The sequence below is a fragment of the Microcaecilia unicolor genome, chromosome 1 (assembly GCF_901765095.1).
Source record: "Microcaecilia unicolor chromosome 1, aMicUni1.1, whole genome shotgun sequence".
NCBI classification, from domain to species: domain Eukaryota; kingdom Metazoa; phylum Chordata; class Amphibia; order Gymnophiona; family Siphonopidae; genus Microcaecilia; species Microcaecilia unicolor.
In genome coordinates this window covers 603559663-603582418 of record NC_044031.1, presented here as the reverse complement: position 1 = coordinate 603582418, position 22756 = coordinate 603559663, and the positions used below count along the sequence as shown (strand labels likewise).

Below are 22756 nucleotides of genomic sequence, written 5' to 3'. Positions count from 1 at the left end.
AAGGTCCTTTGTGAATAGCCCTCACAGTAAGCAAGGGTTGCCTGATTGCGCTAAGGCCGTGGGGCTCCATTTTAGTAGCGGGTAGGGGGTTCCCTGAAGTGCTGGGCAGCTGGGCACATGGTAGCTCTGTCGGAATCTGTGAAGCTCTGCTCCCGGTGTGGGAACCGGAGAGTAGCGCCAGGGTTGTGTTCTGCCTGCCGTCGGGGCTCTCCGTCTCGGGGAGGGGGGGGGAGCCTTCGGAGGAATGAGTCCGTTTTGATCAGGTTGCAGACCTGTCAGCGACATTACTGGGCCCCGCTGGACATTCTTCCTGCCTGCCGGTGGAGGATTTTGGTGCCGTCCCGTCTCAGGCGGGGTGAGCGGCAGCGGGCTCCAATATGTACTAGCGCGGCAGCCGGTCTAATGACTATGCTTTTGGGGCAGGAGCCTCCGGGGGAGCGTCTGAGTTGGCAGAGGCGGCGCCCCTCTTTTCCCGCACTGATCCTCCGTGATTAAGTTCCTCGGGCGCCATTTTGGATTCGGAGCGAGGGAGCTCTGCGGCTGCAGTGACTTCTAACACAGTGGCTCATCTTCAGGGGCTTTCACCTTCTGAGGATATTCACAGAGGGAACAGTTGAGTTAAGCGAAGCTGAAATGCCATTTTCCCCAGATTTTGTGCTTTTGATGCACAAAGCCTTTCTGCTGAAGAGATTTGGGGGAATTCCGTCTGGAGCCCCTCCGTAGGATTTGTCCTCTTTTTCTTCTCCCTTAATGGCTAAGCGGTCACGCGTTGATACACAGGGGATAGACTCTTTTTCCGTATGCTCAGACGTAGATGATGGTCAGTTGTCTAGTGTTTCCCAACTAGACCTCTGAGTCCCTTGAGGAAGGGGAACTACCTTCTGAGAGTGGAGACGATCCTACGGCGGCACGGCTGTTCCGCCAGGAAGTATTGCCTAACCTTACAGTCAGAGCTATGGAGGTGTTGAATATCTCAACTCCGGACAGCGGGCCTTCCATGTCGGCAGCCCCCTCTATAATGTCGGGGACTAAGCGTCCACCTCGTACCTTCCACATTCACGAGGCTATGATGGTGTTGATTACGGCATAATGGGATACACCAGAGGCAGGATTGCGTGTGGCGAGGGCCATGGCGCATCTCTATCCGCTTCCGGAAGTAGAGCGGGAGACGTTGTGTATGCCCACAGTGGATTCATTGATTACGGCAGTCATTAAGAAGACTACTTTGCCCGTGGAAGGTGGCACAGCACTTAAGGATCCTCAGGATAGAAAGTTAGAATTTTCTTTGAAGATGTCGTTTGAGGTAGCTGCTTTATGCATGCAGGCGTCGGTCTGCGGTTCTTATGCTGCCAGGGCTTGCCTTTCCTGGGTTCAGAAAGCAGCCTCCTCGGAGGAGCTGGTAGCAGCTTTGCCCTTGCTTGAAGCAGGTCTCCCTTATTTAGTGGATTTGCTCTATGACATCCTGCGGGCATCGGCAAAAGAGGTGTCCCTTTCAGTGGTGGCTTGCTTCTGGTTGTGGCTTCGTCACTGGTCTGCAGATAAGCTTTCCAAGTCTCGCCTCGCTCGTTTGCCATTCAGAGGCAAACTTCTGTTTGGAGATGACTTGGACAAGATTGTTAAGTACCTAGGAGGTTCTAAAGGCCGTCGTTTACCTGAGGATAAACCAAAATTGGGGCCTCGCGCGGGTTCCTCTCGGGTCTGGTTTAGGGATGCTTGGCGTTATCGCCCAGGCAGGTCTGTTTCCTTCGGGAAACCTCGTTTTGCTCAGAAGCAGCAGCCTTTTCGCAGGAACTGCCGCCCAGGCAGAGCTTCATCGAGAATGGCCGCGGGGGCTCGTGCCCAATGATGGGGCCTTGGTCCATCACCCAGCTTCGATAGGGGGACGGCTGTCCCTCTTTCTGGGAGAATGGGCCAGGGTGACCTCAGACGAGTGGGTTCTGGAGGTAATCTGGGACGGTTACAAACTGGAATTTTTTCAGCCCCTCCCAGATCTTTTCGTGGAGTCTCCTTGCAAGTCTCCAAAAGGTAGGTGCAGTCAGAGAAACTTTAGAGAACTTGGTTCTATTAGGTTCGGTGATTCCCATGCCAGTGGCACAGTGGTTTCTCAGCCGCTATTTTATCTATTTCGTGGTGCCGAAGAAAGGAGGTTCTTTTCGTCCGGTTCTCGATCTCAAAGGAGTAAACAGGGCTCTGCGAGTGTGTCACTTTCAGATGGAGACTCTTCGATCCGTCATAGCCGCAGTTCAGCCAGGGGAATTTCTTACCTCCCTCGATCTCAAGGAGGCCTACTTGCACATTCCAATTTGGCCACCTCATCATCAGTTTCTACGGTTTGCGGTCCTGGGCCAGCACTGTCAGTTTCATGCGCTTCCCTTCTGGTTAGCGATGGCTCCCAGGATCTTTTCCAAGGTTATGGTGGTGGGCACGGCGTTTCTGCGTCAGGAAGGGGTGCAAGTGCATCCGTATCTTGACGATTGGCTGATACAGGCTCCGTCCTATCAGGAGAGCTTACAGGTGACGGACAAGGTAGTCACTCTGCTGAGATCATTGGGTTGGATCATCAACCTGGAAAAGAGTCGGTTGGTTCCCTTTCAATCCCTGGAATATCTTGGGGTTCTCTTCGATACCAGGTTGGGCAAGGTACTTTTGCCAGAGAATCGGAGGTTGACACTCCGGTGGCAAGTTTGGAGTCTGTTGGCCCCCCAAGCTCCCAAGACCTGGGATTCTGTGGCAGCCACGCTGGAAGTTGTTCCGTGGGCCAGGAGTCTCTGCTGAGCCAGTGGTCCCCTGTGTCGGAGAATTACACAGTTCGTCTCCCCTGGGAACTGTCAGGTTGGACATGCATTGGTGGCTGCGTGCCAACAAACTGGGGCTGGGGATGTTCCTAGCAGTTCCAGACTGGGTGGTGGTGACTACGGATGCCAGTCTTACGGGATGGGGAGCCCATTGCCTGGGAAATACGGCGCAGGGTTCTTGGACTGCGTTGGAATCCGCTTGGTCAATCAATTGATTGGAGCTCAGGGCAATACGCCTGGCATTGCAGAGCTTTCACTCAGAGCTGACAGGGAGACCTGTTCAGGTGCTCTCGGATGCTGTTAGTGCTTCCTGTTTAGACACATGAATTAGAGCATGCTGCAACCATAACATGTACTTAATTTGCATATTAAGTGCCGAATGCACTTTAGTAAAAGGACCTCTTAGTGTCCTCTGCAGATAGTATTCTAGTAGACTCACATAGACTGCTTACTACTGTTCTCTCTAAGCTGAGTGTAAGCCTTCCACCTACAGTTCTGCCCGTAGGGGGAGCTTTTTCACTATCTCTTTTTCAATAGTGAGGCACAGGCAAGCATAGGTGCCCGGTATAAGAGGCTTGGGGAGGCTAAGCCTCCCCAGCCGGGCGAGTGGCGCCGTGAATGTCCCCTTCCCTCCCTTTCCGTTAATTACTACCTGCCCCGCGCCATCTTTAATTTACCTCCGCTCCGTCCCCAGCGTTGGCCGCATCATTTCAAAGCCCACCCTGCTGCCCATCTCTATTCTCCCCTCGCTCCCTTCGCGACGTGATTCGTTCTGCAGACAGAGTCCCGCCCTCGAGGAAATGATGTCAGAAGGCGGGACTCTGCGGCACGAATCACGTCGCGAAGGGAGCGAGGGGAGAATAAAGACGGGCAGCAGGGCGGGTTTTGAAACGATGCGACCGAGTCGACGCTGGGGACGGAGCGGAGGTAAATTAAAGAGAGCACGGGGCAGATAGTAAGCAAGGGGAGGGAAAGGGGAGACCCAGGGCGCCGCTGGCCCAGATGGATGGAGGCAGGGGAGAGGAGAATCGGGCTGGGTATGGATGGAGGGGGGCAGGGGACAGAAGGGAATTGCTGGATATGCATGGAGGGCAGGGGAGAGGAGGGTTGCTGGAATGGGTGGGTGGATAGAGGGATGGCAGGGGAGAGAGGAGGGTTGCTGGACATGGGTGGGTGGATAGAGGGGATGGCAGGGGAGAGGAGGGTTGCTGGAATGGGTGGATAGAGGGGATGGCAGGGGAGGGAGGAGGGTTGCTGGTCATGGGTGGGTGGCTAGAGGGGAGAGCAGGGTTGCTGGACATGGGTGGATGGAGAGCAGGGGAGAGAACAGGGTTGCTGGACATGGATGGAGGGCAGGGGAGGGAGGAGGGTTGCTGGAATGGGTGGATAGAGGGGATGGCAGGGGGACAGAGGAGGGTTGCTGGACATGGGTGGAGGGGAGGTCAGGGGAGAGAAGATTTGGCTGGACATGGGTGGGTGGCTAGAGGGGAGAGGAGGGTTGCTGGACATGGGTGGCTAGAGGGGAGAAGCGGGTTGTTGGACTTGGATGGATGGAGGACAGGGGAGAGAGAGGAGGGTTGCTGGACATGGATGGAGGGAAGGGAAGACAGGAAGGAGATGCACATGAATGAAGGGGAGAAATTCTGGACATGCATGGAGAGGAGGGAAGACAGAGGAAGGAGATGCACATGGATGGAGGGGAAGGGAGAGAGAAAAAGTGCTGGGGATGGATGGAGGGGAGGGAAGAGAGAGGAAGGAGATAAGATGAGGGAAAAGGGAGAAAACCTGCACATCGATGGAGAAAATAGGCAGAAGCTGGATCCACTGGACAGTCAAGTCTGCAGAGGACCCAGCTTTTACTTACGGATGCAAGGCAAGAAATGAAGAAGAAAGGCTGAAAGTAAGAAATAATGGAAAGGAAGCCCTGGAAACGGAGTTAAGAGGACAGATAGCAGCAGAATCGGATACTTGGCCAGCATGATCAGAAAAACAGTCACCAGACAACAAAGGTAGAAAAGATCATTTTATTTTCATTATAGTGTTTGGAATATGTCCACTTTGAGAATCAGGTGCTCAACATTAAAAGTTTATATTTTTTACTTATTTATGGCATTTTATCCCACATTAAACATGAATTAGGGTGTTTTGTGGCTCTACATGAGAATTGTGATATTATGATCCCTTGTTTCATATTGTTGATTGTCTGCATTTTCCGTATGGGTGGTATATTGGTGTATTAGGTTCTGCCCAGTGTAATATTTATGGTACAGTAAGGTTCTGAGTGTGTTTTTGCACAAAGTTGTGCATAGTGTTTTGCAGTTGAGCGATTGTGGTTCGTATATGCTTTGAGCAACCACTTTATTCTTTGACATTAATATCTAAATTTAATAAAAGGTATTAATTGTGACTTTTATTTTTATTTATTTTTTTTCTGTGTGTTATCAGACAATTATGGATTTAAGCTCCACCCATGGCCCCACTCCTAACCCCGCCCCCTTTAGCCTCCCCAAACAGTTGGGCCACCGACCGCCTATGCAGGCAAGCTTTGCAGGACTCCAGAGAACCTGCCTGTCCCAAGCCATTGAAAACAGAATATTGAAGCATCACCCCCCACCGGCAGCAATGTAGTTGAAGGACTGCTGCTCACCTTGGAACAGTTCTGTCCACTTCCTGTTTTTTTATGAGATTTGTTTTCAATAAAGGAAATGAACATTATTTAAAAAGAGGTGGTACACAGTGGCTCTAATGACACATTGAGGCATATTTTCAAAGCACTTTGGGAGGCTAAGTTCCATAGGTTTCTATGGAACTTTGGGAGGCTAAGTGCTTTGAAAATGAGCCTGATAGTGGCTCCTGGAATTTGTAAATGTTTAAGATTTTCAGTTTGGTTTTACACCAAGTATCTCTTAGAATGCTGATTTGATAGAACAGCAGTTACATCTGAGTAATTGTTTCATTTGGATTATACCATTTTAAAATCATTTTTTTCTTTTATATTTTAGGGAAATTGTTGAGCATATGGTCCAGCACTTTAAGACTCAGATCTTTGGAGATCGTAAACCAGTGTTTGATGGGAGGAAAAATCTTTATACAGCTATGCCACTTCCCATTGGCAGGGAAAAAGTAAGGATTTCTGAGTTTTGAATTTCATTTTCACTAGGGTCGTGGAATGGTCATCCAGTTCAAGTAGTTTTGAAGAAGCATTGACGCATCAAGGCTGTCTAAGAATTTTTTTTTTTTTTTTTAGGTTATCAATAGAAATCAAACAAAATGAAACATGGAAAAGAAAATAAGATGATACCTTTTTTTATTGGACATAACTTAATACATTTCTTGATTAGCTTTCGAAGGTTGCCCTTCTTCCTCAGATCGGAAATAAGCAAATGTGCTAGCTGACAGTGTATATAAGTGAAAACATTCAAGCATTACTATGACAGTCTGACAGAGTGGGAGGAGGGGGGTGGGTAGGAAGTATGCATGGGGACATCAAAGCATATCATTGATATTCTAACAGGGTGGGTTGTGGATAGGTGAGGGGAGGGTGATCAACAGAGACATACAGCTTTATGGTTTATAATGGGCTAGGAACCCCAGATCCTTGTTAAGTCCTTTCTGTTGGGTGTTAAAATATTCAATCATTCTGACTTCAAAGGTCTTACGTTCTTGTATGGTTTTAAAGTTACCTTTGAGGATTCTCACTGTGAAATCACTGGTACAGTGTCCTGGTCCTGTAAAATGTTGACCAACCAGGCGTGGGAACCCTGCTGGCACCAGTATTGTTCATATGATGTCTATGTAAATTGAATCTTGTCTTAAGCATCTGGCCTGTTTCTCCAATATAGCATCCTTCGTTACATTTTTTACACTGAATGATATATACCACATTGGAAGATGAGCAAGTGAAAGATCCCTTTATGTTGAATATCTTTCCTTTGTGGATGACTTTGGGGTCCTGTGAAATATTTTGGCATAGTTTGCAACTGGATAAATTACAGGGAAGTGTGCCCTTCTGTTCCTTTTCAGTCTGTGAAGGAAGTTACTTCTGATTAGCTTGTGTTTTAAATTGGGTGGCTGTCGGAAGGCCAGTACTGGTGGGGATGGGAATATCTTTCAGTAATTCATCCTCCTGGAGTATAGGTTGTAGATCTCTTATGATTTTCCTCAGTTTTTCCAGCTCTGGATTGTATGTCACTACAAGCGGGATTCTGTCTGTGGATTTTTTCTTTTTGTACTGTAGCAGATTCTCCCTGGGTGTTTTGATGGAGGAGGCAATATTCTTGGAGATTATTTTGGGGTTGTAGCCCTTCTGTTTGAAAGATTCAGTCAGGGTTTTAAGGTGTCTGTCTCTGTCCCCTGGGTCAGAGCAGATACGGTGGTATCTTGTGGCTTGGCTGTAAATGATGGATCTTTTTGTATGTGAAGGATGGAAGCTGGAGTTGTGGAGGTAGCTGCATCTGTCTGTGGGTTTCTTGTATATAGATGTTTGTATACAGCCATCACTGATTGAGACCGTGGTGTCCAAAAAATTGACTTTTTCTGGGGAGTAGTCAATTTTGAATCTGATTGTAGGATGGTATGTATTGAATGCAGAATAAAATTGTTTCAGAGTTTCTTCACCCTCCGTCCAAATCATAAAAATGTCATCGATGTACCGGTAGTATTTTAGAGGTTTGGTCTGGTGTGTATTCAGAAATGTCTCTTCCAGCTCAGCCATAAAAAGGTTGGCATATTGGGGTGCTGTCCTGGTGCCCATCGCAGTGCCCATTATTTGCAGATAGATATCATTGTTAAAGTGGAAGTAGTTGTGAGTTAAAATGAATTTGATTAATTTTGTAATAGTTTCTGGTGAGTATTGATGGTCCAGTGTGGATTTTTTTAGGAGTCTGTACATATAAATTAACTTTTAAGATTAAAACATGTAAATTTCCCTTACACATTTATTTTGAATATTGATACTTAACTAGTTTGAAAGATATATTGCAGTATTAGTAGTAATAAAGGTCTATAATTGAGTAGTCGTAGTGGAAACTCAGATGCTCATATAGCCAGCTTTGTGAGGCAGGCTATGTAGAGGACCAAAGAGGGTGAATGTATTTAGACAATGTTTACATTGGTATTGGTTATTCATATTAATATAGAACCTTGTGGTTAGGAATGGGAAAAGTTTTTGCTGGAAAGAACATTTTAGGCTATATCCACAGAAAATGCTCTCAAGCAGGTCATCTGTTGGTCATGGGATAAAATTGAGACAGCCAGTGGAGAGGATTTTTGGGGCTGGGAAAACTGTGTATGTAAGCAGCTATAGTAGATCACACAGCAATGGTCTGAGTTCTCAAAGCAGCAGTATGGTGTTAGTAGAAGTCAGGTTCAGGCAAGCAGCAGAGGACCAGCTCAGCTGGGTCACATTGATCAAAGGGAGGACATAAAGATCTTTCTTACATATATTTGGAAAACAGTTGCCTTAAAGAGTTTTGTCCAGTGGCGTACCAAGGGGGGGGGCGGTGGGGGCGGTCCGCCCCGGGTGCCAGTGGGTGGGGGGTGCTCCACTCCCGCCGCCTACTTTAAACAAAAATCGGCGAAGCAGCGTCGCAGGCAGCGCCTCGCCTGCCCTGCTTGTGAAAAAATCAAATCTCCTTCTCCTCGTCTTGACGTCGACTCGGGCCTTCCAATCAATCACTATGTCCCGCCCTCCTCTAAGGTAAATTCCACGAGGGCGGGCGGGACATAGTGATTGATTGGAAGGCCTGAGTCGACGTCAAGACAAGGAGATTTGATTTTTACAAGCAGGGCAGACGAGGTGCTGCCTGCGATGCTGCTTCGCCGATTCAGACAGTAGTGAGAACGGGACTGAGGTGGGGAAGGAGAGGGGCGAAAGGGACTCGGGTGGGGGTGTTCAGAGGGGAAAAGGGGAGGGGAGAAGGGGACTGGGGTGGGGATCTCACACAGGGGAGGGGAGAAGGGGACTGGGGTGGGGTCTCAGACAAGGGGAGGGGAGAAGGGGACTGGGGTGGGGGTGTTTCAGAGGGGAAAAGGGGAGGGGAGAAGGGGACTGGGGTGGGGATCTCAGATGGGAGACGGGGAGGGGAGAAGGGGACTGGGGTGGGGGTCTCAGACGGGAGAAGGGAAGGGGAGGGGAGAAGGGGGGGGGGGTGTTCAGAGGGGAAAAGGGGAGGGGAGAAGGGGACTGGTTGGGGATCTCAGATGGGAGACGGGGAGGGGAGAAGGGGACTGGGGTGGGGGTGTTCAGAGGGGAGAAGAGGACTGGGTGGGGGTCACAGACAGGAGAAGGGGAGGGGAGAAGGGGACTGGGGTGGGGGTGTTCAGAGGGGAGAAGGGGGCTGGAACTGGGGGCTGAAAAAGGGGCAGAGAGAGAGGGGACAGATCCTAGATGGAAGGGGGAGCAAGAGGGAGGGCAGACCCTGGATGGATGGGAGAGGGAGGGCAAATGGTGGATTGAAGGGGCAGAGAGAAAGGGCAGACAGTGGAGTGGATGGAAGGGAAAGGGCAGACAGTGAATGGAAGGGGCAGAGATAGAGTGCAGATGTGGCTGGAAGGGGCAGGGAGAGAGGGCAGACATTGGATGGAGGGGACAGCAGAGAGGGCTGACACTGGATGGCAGAGAACGAAGACAGATGCTGGATGGAAGGAAGATGGTGAAAAGAAGATGAGGAAAGCAGAAACCAGAGACAACAAACTGTAAATAAAATATATATTTTTGTTTTTTGCTTTAGGATAAAGTAGTATTGTAGCTGTGTTAATAAATGTTTATAATAGAACATGTAAACAAGGTAATCTTTTTATTGGACTAATTTTAATACATTTTGACTAACTTTCGGAGAACAAAACCCCCTTCCTCAGGTCAGGATAGGATACTGTAACAGCACTATACTGTACTGACCCGAGGACGGAGGTTTTGGCCTCTGAAAGCTAAATCTATTAGTCCAATAAAATGGTATTATTTTATTTCTATATTTGTTTTATTTCTATTTGTTAATTTGTAAAGTGGTGATTGGTTCTTGTTAGTTTTTTTTTTTTCAAATTTACATCTGTCTATATTTTGCACAGTACTAGGGGACAGTTTCTGTTTCTGTGGTGTTGCATTGTATGCAGAGTCTGGCATTGGGGGTTCAGTTTAATTTTTGTCTAAATAGAAAGTTTATGATTACTTATCCTATAGTGGATTAGGGTGTATCTGTGTTTGTGAAAAAGACATGGCTTTCATTTGGCATTGACTGTGCAGGATCTACGATCTGTACTATTCTGTCTGGTTTCATTTTACAATAGATGAATTGATGTTCTAGTACTCACTGTAGTGTTTAAGATGCTTTCCTTTTCCTTGTGTGACTCATAGAAATGACTGCTTATGGTATGGTAGAATTGCTCTAAAGGTCCTGAGTGTTTTGTATTCTCGGCATGCCTAGTACTGGATTTTATTTTTTTTTTTGGGGGGGGGGGGGGTGTTAAAAAATGACCGGCCCTGGGTGTCAACTACCCTAGGTACGCCACTGGTTTTGTCATCTTCCCAAAGAAAGTGTTGGAAGAGATCTTGGTAGCCATAGAACTTTGGCTGGAGATGAGCTTGAACTCATGTCACTGTCTATAAAAACGCAAATAAGATGCTCTTCAGGCAACATCTGTGTGGAGCACAGTTCTAGACCTTCACTTAGGGAAATCCCATGACAAATGTACTGGAGGTATAGGGCTAGCCAAGAACTGATAGGAATTGATATTTATTTTTAAATCATTTTTATTGATGACATGGAACATGAAATACAAATCAAACAGTAGCAGTCATTAAAGTTTTCAAGAAATATCCCCACCCCACTCTTTCCCCACCCCACTCTTTCCCCGAACTGCTGAAAAGCTTAATCAAAGGGTCTAAGCTCTTATGATCCTCTGAAATTTCAAATAATTTGTATTGAACAATGCAATAAACTGTCAAATAAACAATAGTGTGACATGTAAATTTTGTAGGAAAAAACAAAGCCAACTCCCAGCTTGGCTAATCACCCTCCCAATCTTACCCACTAGCCCTCTATCATGATGTGGAGCATAAATTAAAATGGCACAGTGTTCGGTTGAAAGGTAAACAATAGAAGTGAAACCGTGAAAGAAGACAAATTTGAACAGCAGAGACATAAAAGTCCTTCTAGACCCTCAACCTTCCCGTACCCCCACCCTTTGACAAAACTGAACAACAAGGAGGAACCAAACCAAACAAATCAACTGAAAAAAAAAAAAAAAAACACTCGAGGAACTTCTGAAAGCCAGGGACCTAAACCACTGGTCCTAACCCTACAGTGTATGGAGAACAAAACTACGAGCCCTAGGGAGAAGGGAAGAAAGGTAAGGATCCCATACCAACAAAAAAAAAAAAAACCCCTCTTCTTATGCTTGTGAGAGATGCCCACCCCCTGCTTTTCCAACAACATATAATAGTGAAGCAAATACCTGCCCCAAAAGGATGGAGAATCTGATGTAGTCCACACCTTGAGCATTGACTTCTTGCCAAAAAGTGCTGCCTTTCGAACAAGCAAGCGACAACCCCCACTTTGCAGAGGAAAGGCCTCATATATGTCCAATAAGAAGAGTGGAATAGTCAAGCTCAACAGGCCTTCCAAATAATGAACCACTTCTGTCCAAAATCTGCGGACCACAGAGCAGTCCCAAGATGCATGAAAAAAAGAGTTGTGCTGGTGAGAAAATTTCAAACAGAGGGGAGTGTCAATTCCGCCCATGTGAAACAGTTGGGTCTGGGTAATATAGGCACGATGAAGCACTTTAAAACTGACAATCGCATAAATCCGCTGCTATTGTCAGCTGGGGGATGTGAGTAACCAATTTGCCAACATCCAGAGAAGCAGGTGATCTATGTAAGTCTGCCTCGCATTTGGCTATCACCTGCAAAATATTTTTAGGAGGACAGAATTGCAAAAGAGCCTTGTGTAATACTGTGTCATGGAGAGGGTGGTGGATGCCTGGAATACCCTCCTGGTGGATGTGGTGGAGACAAAAACAGTGACAATTCAAAAATGCATAGAATAAACACACAGGATACCTATATGATGGTGATTTTCCAGACCCTGGGCCTGGAGGCAACACAGCCAGTCGGGTTTTCAGGATGTCCACGGTGAATGTTCATGAGAGATATTTGTATGCACTACCTCCATTGCGTGCAATCTCTCTGAGTGTTCCTTGTGGATATATTAGGGGCCTGACTGGCTGGGGTGCCTCCAGGATCAGGTTTGGAAACCACTGTTACACAGAAAGGAATCGTAGCAAAACTTAAATGACTTTCACATTTTTTTTTTTTTTTACTCAATTACATTCACATTTATCACATAAATGCAGTGCTTTTTTTGTGCCGGTACGCAACGGTACGGCGTACCGGCACCTTTTTCTCCTCCTCCCCTCCCCTCCCATTATTTCCAGCGATTCTCCGCCTCTCTCCTGCCCTCCCATCGACGTGCAGTGATTTTTCCGTCCCTCCCCTGCCCTCACCTCTCCCATTTCCAGCGATTCTTCGTCCCCCAGCGTCCTCCTTCATTGCCTGCCAGCCAGCGTCGGACGCAGAAGCGAACGGTGCAGGCAGCGATTGGCTGGCAGCGTCGTAGCTTCCCTCTGCAAGTCCCGCCTATGCGTAAACAGGAAGTTGTAGGCGGGACTTGCAGAGGGAAGCTACGACGCTGCCAGCCAATCGCTGCCTGCACCGTTCGCTTCTGCGTCCGACGCTGGCTGGCAGGCAGTGAAGGAGGACGAAGAATTGCTGGATATGGGAGAGGTGAGGGCAGGGGAGGGACGGAAAAATCGCTGCACGTCGATGGGAGGGCAGGAGGGAGGCGGAGAATCGCTGGAAATAATGGGAGGGAAGGGCAGGGGAGAGAGAATTGCTGGACATGGGAGGGAAGGGCAAGGGAGAGAGAATTGCTGGACATGGGAGGGAAGGGCAGGGGAGAGAGAATTGCTGGACATGGGAGGGAAGGGCAAGGGAGAGAGAATTGCTGGACATGGGAGGGAAGGGCAGGGGAGAGAGAATTGCTGGACATGGGAGGGAAGGGCAAGGGAGAGAGAATTGCTGGACATGGGAGGGAAGGGCAGGGGAGAGAGAATTGCTGGACATGGGAGGGAAGGGCAAGGGAGAGAGAATTGCTGGACATGGGAAGGGCAGGGGAGAGAGAATTGCTGGACATGGGAAGGGCAGGGGAGAGAGAATTGCAGGACATGGGATGGGAGGGAAGGGCAAGGGAGAGAGAATTGCTGGACATGGGATGGGAGAGAAGGGCAAGGGAGAGAGAATTGCTGGACATGGGATGGGAGGGAAGGGCAGGGGAGAGAGAATTGCTGGACATGGGATGGGAGGGAAGGGCAAGAGAGAGAGAATTGCTGGACATGGGATGGGAGGGAAGGGCAAGAGAGAGAGAATTGCTGGACATGGGATGGGAGGGAAGGGCAAGGGAGAGAGAATTGCTGGACATGGGATGGGAGGGAAGGGCAAGGGAGAGAGAATTGCTGGACATGGGAGGGAAGGGCAGGGGAGAGAGAATTGCTGGACATGGGAGGGAAGGGCAAGGGAGAGAGAATTGCTGGACATGGGAATGGCAGGGGAGAGAGAATTGCAGGACATGGGATGGGATGGGATGGAAGGGCAAGGGATAGAGAATTGCTGGACATGATATGGGAGGGAAGGGCAGGGGAGAGAGAATTGCTGGACATGGGATGGGAGGGAAGGGCAAGAGAGAGAGAATTGCTGGACATGGGATGGGAGGGAAGGGCAAGAGAGAGAGAGAATTGCTGGACATGGGATGGGAGGGAAGGGCAAGGGAGAGAGAATTGCTGGACATGGGAAGGGCAGGGGAGAGAGAATTGCAGGACATGGGATGGGAGAGAAGGGCAGGGGAGAGAGAATTGCTGGACATGGGATGGGAGGGAAGGGCAAGGGATAGAGAATTGCTGGACATGGGAAGGGCAGGGGAGAGAGAATTGCTGGACATGATATGGGAGGGAAGGGCAGGGGAGAGAATTGCTGGACATGGGGTGGGAGGGAAGGGCAAGAGAGAGAGAATTGCTGGACATGGGATGGGAGGGAAGGGCAGGGGAGAGAGAATTGCTGGACATGGGAAGGGCAGGGGAGAGAGAATTGCTGGATATGGGATGGGAGGGAAGGGCAAGGGAGAGAGGATTGCTGGACATGGGATGGGCAGGGGAGAGAGAATTGCTGGACATGGGATGGGAGGGAAGGGCAGGGGAGAGAGAATTGCTGGACATGGGAAGGGCAGGGAAGAGAGAATTGCTGGACATGGAGGGGAGAGAGGTGAATCGCTGGATGGGGAGGGGAGGACAGGGAAGAGAGAATTGCTGGACATGGAGGGGAGAGAGGTGAATCGCTGGATGGGGAGGGGAGGACAGGGAAGAGAGAATTGCTGGACATGGAGGGGAGAGAGGAGAATCGCTGGACAGGGAGGGGAGGACAGAGAAGAGAGAATTGCTGGACATGGATGAGAGGGGAGAGAGGAGAAATGCTAGAAATGGATGGAGAGGAGAGCAGGAGATAGAGGAGAATTGCTGGACATGGATGGATGGAGGTGTTGGCTAGGAGAGAGGAGAAATGCTGACTTGGATGGAGGGGAGGAGAGAGGAGAAGTGCTGGACATGAATGGAGGGGAGGAAAGAAAAAAGAAGATGCACATGGATGGAGATGAGGGAAAGGGAAGAGGAGAAAAACTGCACATGGATGGAGAAAATAGGCAAAAGCTGGATTCATGTTATACCTCCTCCAGTCAATTCCATGGAGGAGGACCCAGCTTTTACTTATGGATGCAGGGCAACAAAAGAAGAAGAAAGGAAGAAAGTAAAGAAATAAATGGAAAGTAAGCCCTGGAAATGGAGTTAAGAGAACAGATAGCAGCAGAATCAGAGACTGGGACCAATATGGATAGAAAAACAAAGTCACCAGACAACAAAGGTAGAAAAAATCATTTTATTTTCATTTTAGTGTTTGGAATTTGTCTTATTTTGCACTGGGTATACTGGAGCTGTAACAGCTTACAGAAATTATTTATAATGAAAAAAAATCAAATTATTTTTTTCTCCTATACTAGTATAATATTTTCAATGATGTCTGTTTATATGCGCCATGGCTGGTACAAGGGGTGTGACTAATGTGGGTGTGGCTATAATAGGGGCGGTGCCATGTGTGGTGACCCCGCCCACAATGAGTACCGGCACCTTTTTTTCTACAAAAAAAGCACTGCATAAATGTAAGGAAATACAGAAATTAATATAAAAAGGAAAACATTTTCTCTCAACAAGATATATTTACATAATTGTCCACAATTGGAAGATCCAAGATCAGGAAAACTATCTTAAAAAAAATAAGAAAAACTCAAAATGGTTAATCTTACACTTCACATTTTCTGAGGGAGGAAGGTTAATCGGTTATTGCAGCCTGTGCAGTGGTAACTGAAGGAAGTTGCTGCAGAGGATTCTTCATCTGTTTCCACAAACTCTATAATTTCTTAGGTTCAAACAAATAAGTAAAAGGAAAATAAAACACTTACAAGGGAATCGTGCTAGGAAGGTCCCACCTGGGGCAATGATTCCTGGCTGAAAAGCCAAGACTTCACACCTCCCAGTCTGCGATTCCCTTGATGTGTCAGGAAATATATTCATCTTTGAACCCAAAAAACTATCAACCATATATCGGAAATACAATTTCAAAACGTTGTTCCTATCTAATCAAAGACGAAAGTCACTAATAATATAACTCTATCTATAACTTCTGAATTTTCCAAAATGTCAGTTAAACACATCTCTTTTCTCTGAAAGAAGATTTTAAAGGAAATATAATTTTAGTCACCAAAAGGTGGCTATCAGAAGGTATTAGCAAAGTATCAGAGAAATATTTCTTCAAGAATTCAATGACTTTCACATTTTAAACAGGGCTTAGAGAACTTCAAGCCTCACTCAATAAGCTCTCACATCAATGGACAGCTACATAAGAACATAAGAGTAGCCATACTTGGTTAGACCAATGGTCCATCTAGCCCAGTATCCTGCTTCCAACAGTGGCCATGCCAGGTCACAAGTACCTGGCAGAAACCCAAATTGTGGCAAGATTTCATGCTGTCTAAATAGCAGAGTATGGACTTTTCCTCCAGGAACTTGTCAAAACCTTTTTAAACCCAGATAAGCTAACCACTGTTACCACATCTTCCGGCAAAGAGTTCCAGAGCTTAACTATTTGTTGAGTGAAAAACTATTTCCTCCTATTTGTTTTAATAGTATTTCCATGTAACTTCCTCGAGTGTCCCCTGGTCTTTGTATTTTTGGAATGAGTAAAAAATCGATTTACTTCTACTTGTTCTACACCACTCCGGGGATTTGTAGACCTCAATCGTATTTCCCCTTATCCGTCTCCCCTCCAGGCCGTAGAACCCCAACCTCCCCAGCCTTTCCTCATATGAGACGAGTTCCATCCTCTTTATCATTTGGTCATTCCTCTTTGAATCTTTTCTTTATTTTTTCCTTCTTTTTTAAATTAATTAATTAATTTTTTTTATTTATATTACACAAGTATTAAACTTATTACATGCAACAAAGGGAAAAATACAACATATTCTTTTATACAGAGTAAGAAAAGAAAACTTTTTTAAGAAACTATACAGTAACGTATTTATCCCTTCCTTAGACCACCAATAGCAGGAGAGTGGCAAATAAGACAAGGAAATCAAATAGGTATAAATTAATTAGTAAAGCCCAAGCCAATTACCCACAGCTATATTCCATATACAGCCAATTAAGCAGATGTTACTTTCCCAGTCACCCTCTTCATGTCTATAAAAACTCTAAGGTGATCTGGTACAAAGAAAACATATTTTACTCCTAAATACCTCACTATACATTTACAGGGCTAAGCTAGAAAGAATATAGCCCCCAAAGTCTTTACTTCTTCTCTCATGTCCAAAAAACTTTTTCGTCTATCTTGAGTGGATCTGGTAACATCAGGAAATATCTACAACTTTTGGCCGCAGAACTTTTACATAAGTACATAAGTATTGCCATACTGGGACAGACCAAAGTCCACCAAACCCAGCATCCTGTTTCCAACAGTGGCCAATCCAGGTCACAAATACCAGGCAAAATCCCCCCAAAAGTACAGAACATTTTATGCTGCTTATCCCAGAAATAGTGGATTTTCCCCAAGTCCAATTTAAAAATGGTCAATAGACTTTTCCTTTAGGAAGCCGTCCAAACCTTTTAAAAACTCTGCTAAGCTAACCGCCTTTACACATTTTCTGGCAACGACTTCCAGAGTGGAATTACATGTTGGATGAAGAAAACTTTTCTCTGATTCGTTTTAAATTTACTACTTTGAATCTTCATCATAACATACATAGTAACATAGTAGATGACGGCAGAAAAAGGCCTGCACGGTCCATCTAGTCTGCCCAACAAGATAAACTCATATGTGCTACTTCTTGTGTATACCTTACCTTGATTTGTATCTGCCATTTTCAGGACACAGACCGTAGAAGTCTTGCCCAGAACTTGCCCCATTTTCAGGACACAAACCGTAGAAGTCTTGCCCAGAACTAGCCCCGCCTCCTAATCTCAGCTGAGCTTCTGAGGATCCATTCCTTCTGCACAGGATTCCTTTATGTTTATCCACGCATGCTTGAATTCCGTTACCGTTTTCATCTCCACCACCTCCCTCGGGAGGGCATTCCAAGTATCTACCACTCTCTCCATGAAAAAATACTTCCTGACATTTTTATTGTGTCTGCCCCCTAGTCCTAGTGTTTTTGGAAAGCGTAAACAGATGCTTCACGTGTACCCATTCCACTCCACTCATTTTGTAGACCTCTATCATATCTCCCCTCAGCCGTTTTTTCTGCAAGCTGAAGATCCCCAGCCACTTTAGCCTTTCCTCATAGGGAAGTCGTCCCATCCCCTTTATCATTTTCGTCGCCCTTCTTTGCACCTTTTCTAATTCCACTATATCTTTTTTGAGATGCGGCGACCAGAATTGAACACAGTATTTGAGGTGCGGTCACACCATGGAGCGATACAAAGGCATTTTATTTTGCAATTTGTTTATTGAGTTTCAATACAAACATAGTAGTGAATACATTTACCCCTAGACATCTTGATCCTATCAGGGAACCCATCTACCGCTGCCTAAAACACAGAACTAACTAACTATTAAAGGAAGCTATGTCTTAAACTTCTGTTGTCCATTCTTCCATGCCTTGCAGTAAATACGCTCTCCATGGCCGTATTATTATCCTTCCTACTAACCTAAAAGGCCCCCCTCCCTATCCCCTCCCTCCCCTACTCCCATCCCTACCCACCCGTTCCCAGGGAAAGTCTCTCGTAGAAATTCACTTTCCATGTCCAAATGTTCAATTTACATGTTCAAAATGCGCCCTCTGCCTCCTGAGGGAATAGTCTGCCAGAATGGTGTCCAGATCTTAGAGAAATCCTTCTCCGTAAATTTTCGGTCCCCTTTACAATCTGCCATTTTCTTTTCGAATCTCATATACTCTATCATCAGGCCACGCCACTGCTGCAGGGTTGGCACTTTGTTTGTAATCCATTCAGTGAGTATTAGCTTTTTGGCTGTTAGTGTTGCCCTATGGGTAAAACTTTTAAAGCCTGTAGGGATGGGATGCACCAGCGTCGGCTGCCCGAACAGCATCTGAGGACCCTTCTTCCAAGTTACCCCCCACATCTTGGATGTCGACTGTGTGAGAGAGTTCCAGAATCTCTGAATACCGGGACACAACCATAGCATGTAGCCAAGTGTCGCTCCCTGTGCTCCACATTTGGGGCAAGTGCCATCTGGGGAAACTCCCATGTGAAATGCCCTTCTTGGGGGGATATAGGTTCTCATTATGAGTCTGTATTCCATTTCACTGTATATGACCATCTTGGAGGAGTTGTGGATCTTGTATATAAACTCTTGCAAGTCCCGGGACGTCAGATTTGTGCCCAAATCTTTATTCCATTTCTGGGATAGAGTCTCAGTCGGGCTCTTCCGCCATATCTCTGAGGTGTCGGTGGTGCATTGTCAAAGTCACTCTGTCCTGGGATTGTAGAGAGTAGGCTGACGATAATTCTTCCTGCACATCTTCCATAAGACACTCCCAGGGCTGACTTTTAATATAGTGCCTCAGCTGCCAGTAATGGAAGCGGTCTGTCAAATGGAGGGAAAATTGTGCCTGTAGATCCTCAAAGTCCCTCGGTTGCCCCTCTGCAGTTAGAGCTTGATATAGGTACCCAAGGCCATTACGTCGCCATCTGCGAAAGACTCCATGAATGGTACCTGGCGGAAAATTTGGATTATCACAGATAGCCAAGAAGGGGGTGACCTTACTCTTAAAATGTTGGTATCTGCAGACCCACCTCCACACTGCTTGTGCCGTAGGCAATATATGTGATTGTTTTAGGACTTGGGGGGCTTGTCCCCCTCCGATATGCAGTAAGTAACTAAAGTGTATTCCTTGAGTTAGTCGTCTCTAGGGGAGTGTCTGAAAATTCTGAAGTTGCTCTGTACCAATCAGAGATATGTCGCATACCACTGGCTATGGTGAGATATCTCATACTTAACAAGCCCAGGCCTCCAAATTCACGTGGGACCTGCAGTGTTGCAATTGGAAGTCTAGCTTTGCGCCCTCTTCACAGAAATCTCTGTATGAGTTTATTTAAACGTTGTTCATCTGCTTGTTTGAGAAAAAGTGGGAGGGTCTGGAACATGTACATCCACTTGGGCGCAATCATGTTATATACTGCAATGCGACCCATTAAAGAGAGAGGATAATTCTCCCAGAGTCGTAGTTTTGTACGAGTTGTCTCACAGGTTCCACATTCTCCTGGTACAGTCGCATCAGGTTCTGTGGAATGATGGTACCCAAGTATCTTATCTTATCGTCTGCTCTTGTCAGGGGGCAGACGACTCCCTGCCGTTCTTTTTCTGGGTACACTTCCATAATCAGGGACTTTTTGATGTTTAGGGTAAAGCCTGAGAGTTGACCAAATTCCTCTATAAGTTGTAATGTCTGAGTTAAAGAATCTTGCGGGCGCTTAGTCGCAATCAGCAGGTCATCTGCAAATGCTAGAGTTTTTATAATTTCGCTCCCCACCCACACCCCTGGAATTTCATCTGCTTTCTTTAAAGCCCTCAATAAGGGTTCTAGGGATAATATGAACAAAGCCGGGGACAAAGGGCAGCCCTGTCTGGTTCCTCTGGCAATTTCAAAGAGTTGGGCGCTCACTCCGTTCACTTAACACTAAGGCCTTCGGTTCCGTATACAGAGCAACTATGGCACTATAAAACCACCCCCCGACACCCATGTATCGCAAGACTGTAAACAGGTATTTCCACCCCACCTGATCAAATGCCTTTTTGGCGTCTAGGGCATACAAAGAGGCTGGTGTTTCGGATATTTGAGCTGTTGCCATAGCAAGTAGTAGTCTGCGGACGTTCCTAGCTGCCTGTCTGGACCTAACAAATCCCACTTGTTCCTCTCCAGTTACCCTGGGCAATATCTTGGCTAGACGGTTGGAGAGGATCTTGGCCAATATCTTTAGGTCCACATTAATCAGGGAAATGGGTCTGTAGGAGTCTGCTTGGTAGGCTGGTTTCCCGGGTTTTTGAATCAGTGTAATGGATGCGGTGTTTTCGTGTTTTGGGAGGCGACCAGTATCAATCACCTGTTCATAGAATGCACTTATCACTGAAATGAAGGAGGTAGGCAGTGCTTTATAAAATTCGCCCGTAAACCCATCTGGTCCAGGCGCGGACCTCGTGGGCAGTGATTTTATTACCTCCTGTATTTCCTTGGCCTCTAGGGGTGCCTCCAGTTCCTCTTGTTCCCCCTCGGTCAGTTTCGGCAACCCTGCCCCGTCCAAAAATTTTATTATCTGTTCTTCATCTGGGTCCCTGCCTGCTTTGTATAAGGTTGCAAAACAATTGGTGAGGATCTGAGCTATTTCTTCACTCTTATTTTGGATGTGCCCTTGCTCATCTTTAAGTGCCAATATTGGGCGACGGGGGCCCCATGCTGTAAATAATTGTGCTAGCATCTTTCCTGATCTATTTCCATACCTTTGGAACTTATGCAGCTGGGAGGCTAGATATTTTTGCCCTCTCTCATGTATTAACGCATTAAGGGTTACTTGAATAGCTCTCAACTGCTCTTTTGTCTCTGCAGTCAGATGCCTAATATATTGGGCCTTTGCTTTCCTTAAATCTCGTTCTAGCCTCACTATGGCTATCGCCTGCTTTTTGTTGCTTATCGTTGCTCTTTGTTTTTTGCATGAACGTAGGCAATTATCTCGCCTCTTACAACGGCCTTGGCGGCGCTCCACAGCAATTCAGGCTGACCTAAGTGCGCTCTATTATTATGAAGATAGTCTTCCTACTTTTGTCTAAGGAATTCTTGGAATTCGCTATTTTGTGAGAGATAACCCGGGAATCGCCAATTGCGGGCTTGCTGGTAAAAATTTGGTACCTCCACATCAATCCAGACCAGGGAATGATCCGTTATCTCCTCCGGTCCAATCTTAGATGCTAGTACCCAGGGGAAGGCAGGTTGGGCAATAAAGATATAATCTATTACTACTACTACTACTACTTAACATTTCTAGAGCGCTACTAGGGTTACGCAGCGCTGTACAATTTAACAAAGAGAGACGGTCCCTGCTCAAAGAGCTTACAATCTAATAGACAAGTGAACGGTCGGTCCGATAGGGGCAGTCAAATTGGGGCAGTCTGGATTCACTGAACGGTAAGGGTTAGGTGCCGAACGCAGCATTGAAGAGGTGGGCTTTAAGCAAAGACTTGAAGACGGGCAGGGAGGGGGCTTGGCGTAAGGGCTCAGGAAGGTTGTTCCAAGCATAGGCATAAGCATACTACTAATCATTTCTATTCTGGAATATGTTCCATGGGCCCTAGACAGGTGCATGTAGTCGCGTTCCCCTGGGTGTAAACAGCGCCATGTGTTGATTAGGTTGAGGGCTTTTTGAAAATAAGAGAGAGCATGTGCCTTGGGCCCCCCTCTCGAAGCCGCCCCTGGATTTGAGCAATCCACACTAGGGTCCGCCACCAAATTGAAGTCTCCCATCACTAGGAGATGAGCAGATTTATATGGGAGGCACACCCGTGCTAAGTTTGGGTAGAACTTTGGATCAAAGGTGTTGGGCCCATATACTCCCAATATTAGAAAGTCTCTTTGTTGCACCCAGAGGTGTATCAAAATATAGCGGCCATTTGGGTCTGCTTTTACTGCCTCTGACTTTGTGGCCAACCTCTTGCGAATCAGCACTGCCACCCCAGCTTTACGATCTCCTGACGACACTGCGTGAACTTCTCCTTCCCACTGCCTCTTTAATTTATCATGTTCCTCAATTGTGAGCCTGGTCTCTTGTAGGCAACCTATGTCAACTTTGTGGCGCTTAAGGCTCGCTATAATTTTTGTTCGTTTGATTGGGGTGGAAATACCTCCCACATTCCAGGAGGCGAACCTTATAGTCCTAATGCTGGATTTTTTTCTATGGGTGCGTGCACTCCGACTCTTCTTGCCTGTTGCCTCCTCGGGCGCCCAGCCTCGCCCAAGGATATGATGTTGTTGCTACCCTTTCAGCCTTCCCCTCTCAGCACTGGGCACATCTTATCAACACAACCTACTGTGGACATTTCTGGTGACTTTCCTACTCTTGTAATCTTCGTGTCCCTCTGGAGACTAGGTCTTTCCCTTTCCCTATCCCTCTTCCCCCCTCCCAGTCCCTTCTCTTTCCCTCCAATCTCCATGCTATCCCCCCTCTGATGTCTACAGGAAGAATAGTGGGATCAATGAAGTGGGGTCTCCCCCTCCCCCACCAATGTTGTTTTTCCTTAATCTACCCCATACCTCCAATAGAAAATGGCAAACTCCCACACTCCAATACTTCACGATTCAATT

General features: G+C 46.9%; 1 protein-coding gene across 1 annotated transcript in view; it reads left to right on the top strand.

Moving 5' to 3' along the window:
- Nucleotides 1-22756, top strand: part of AGO2 (argonaute RISC catalytic component 2) — a 350472-nt gene that overhangs the window by 56286 nt on the left and 271430 nt on the right. The window contains exon 3 of the mRNA XM_030219580.1: nt 5798-5918. Within this exon, the coding sequence (XP_030075440.1) occupies nt 5798-5918 (121 nt within the window). The remainder of the gene's footprint in view (nt 1-5797; nt 5919-22756) is intronic.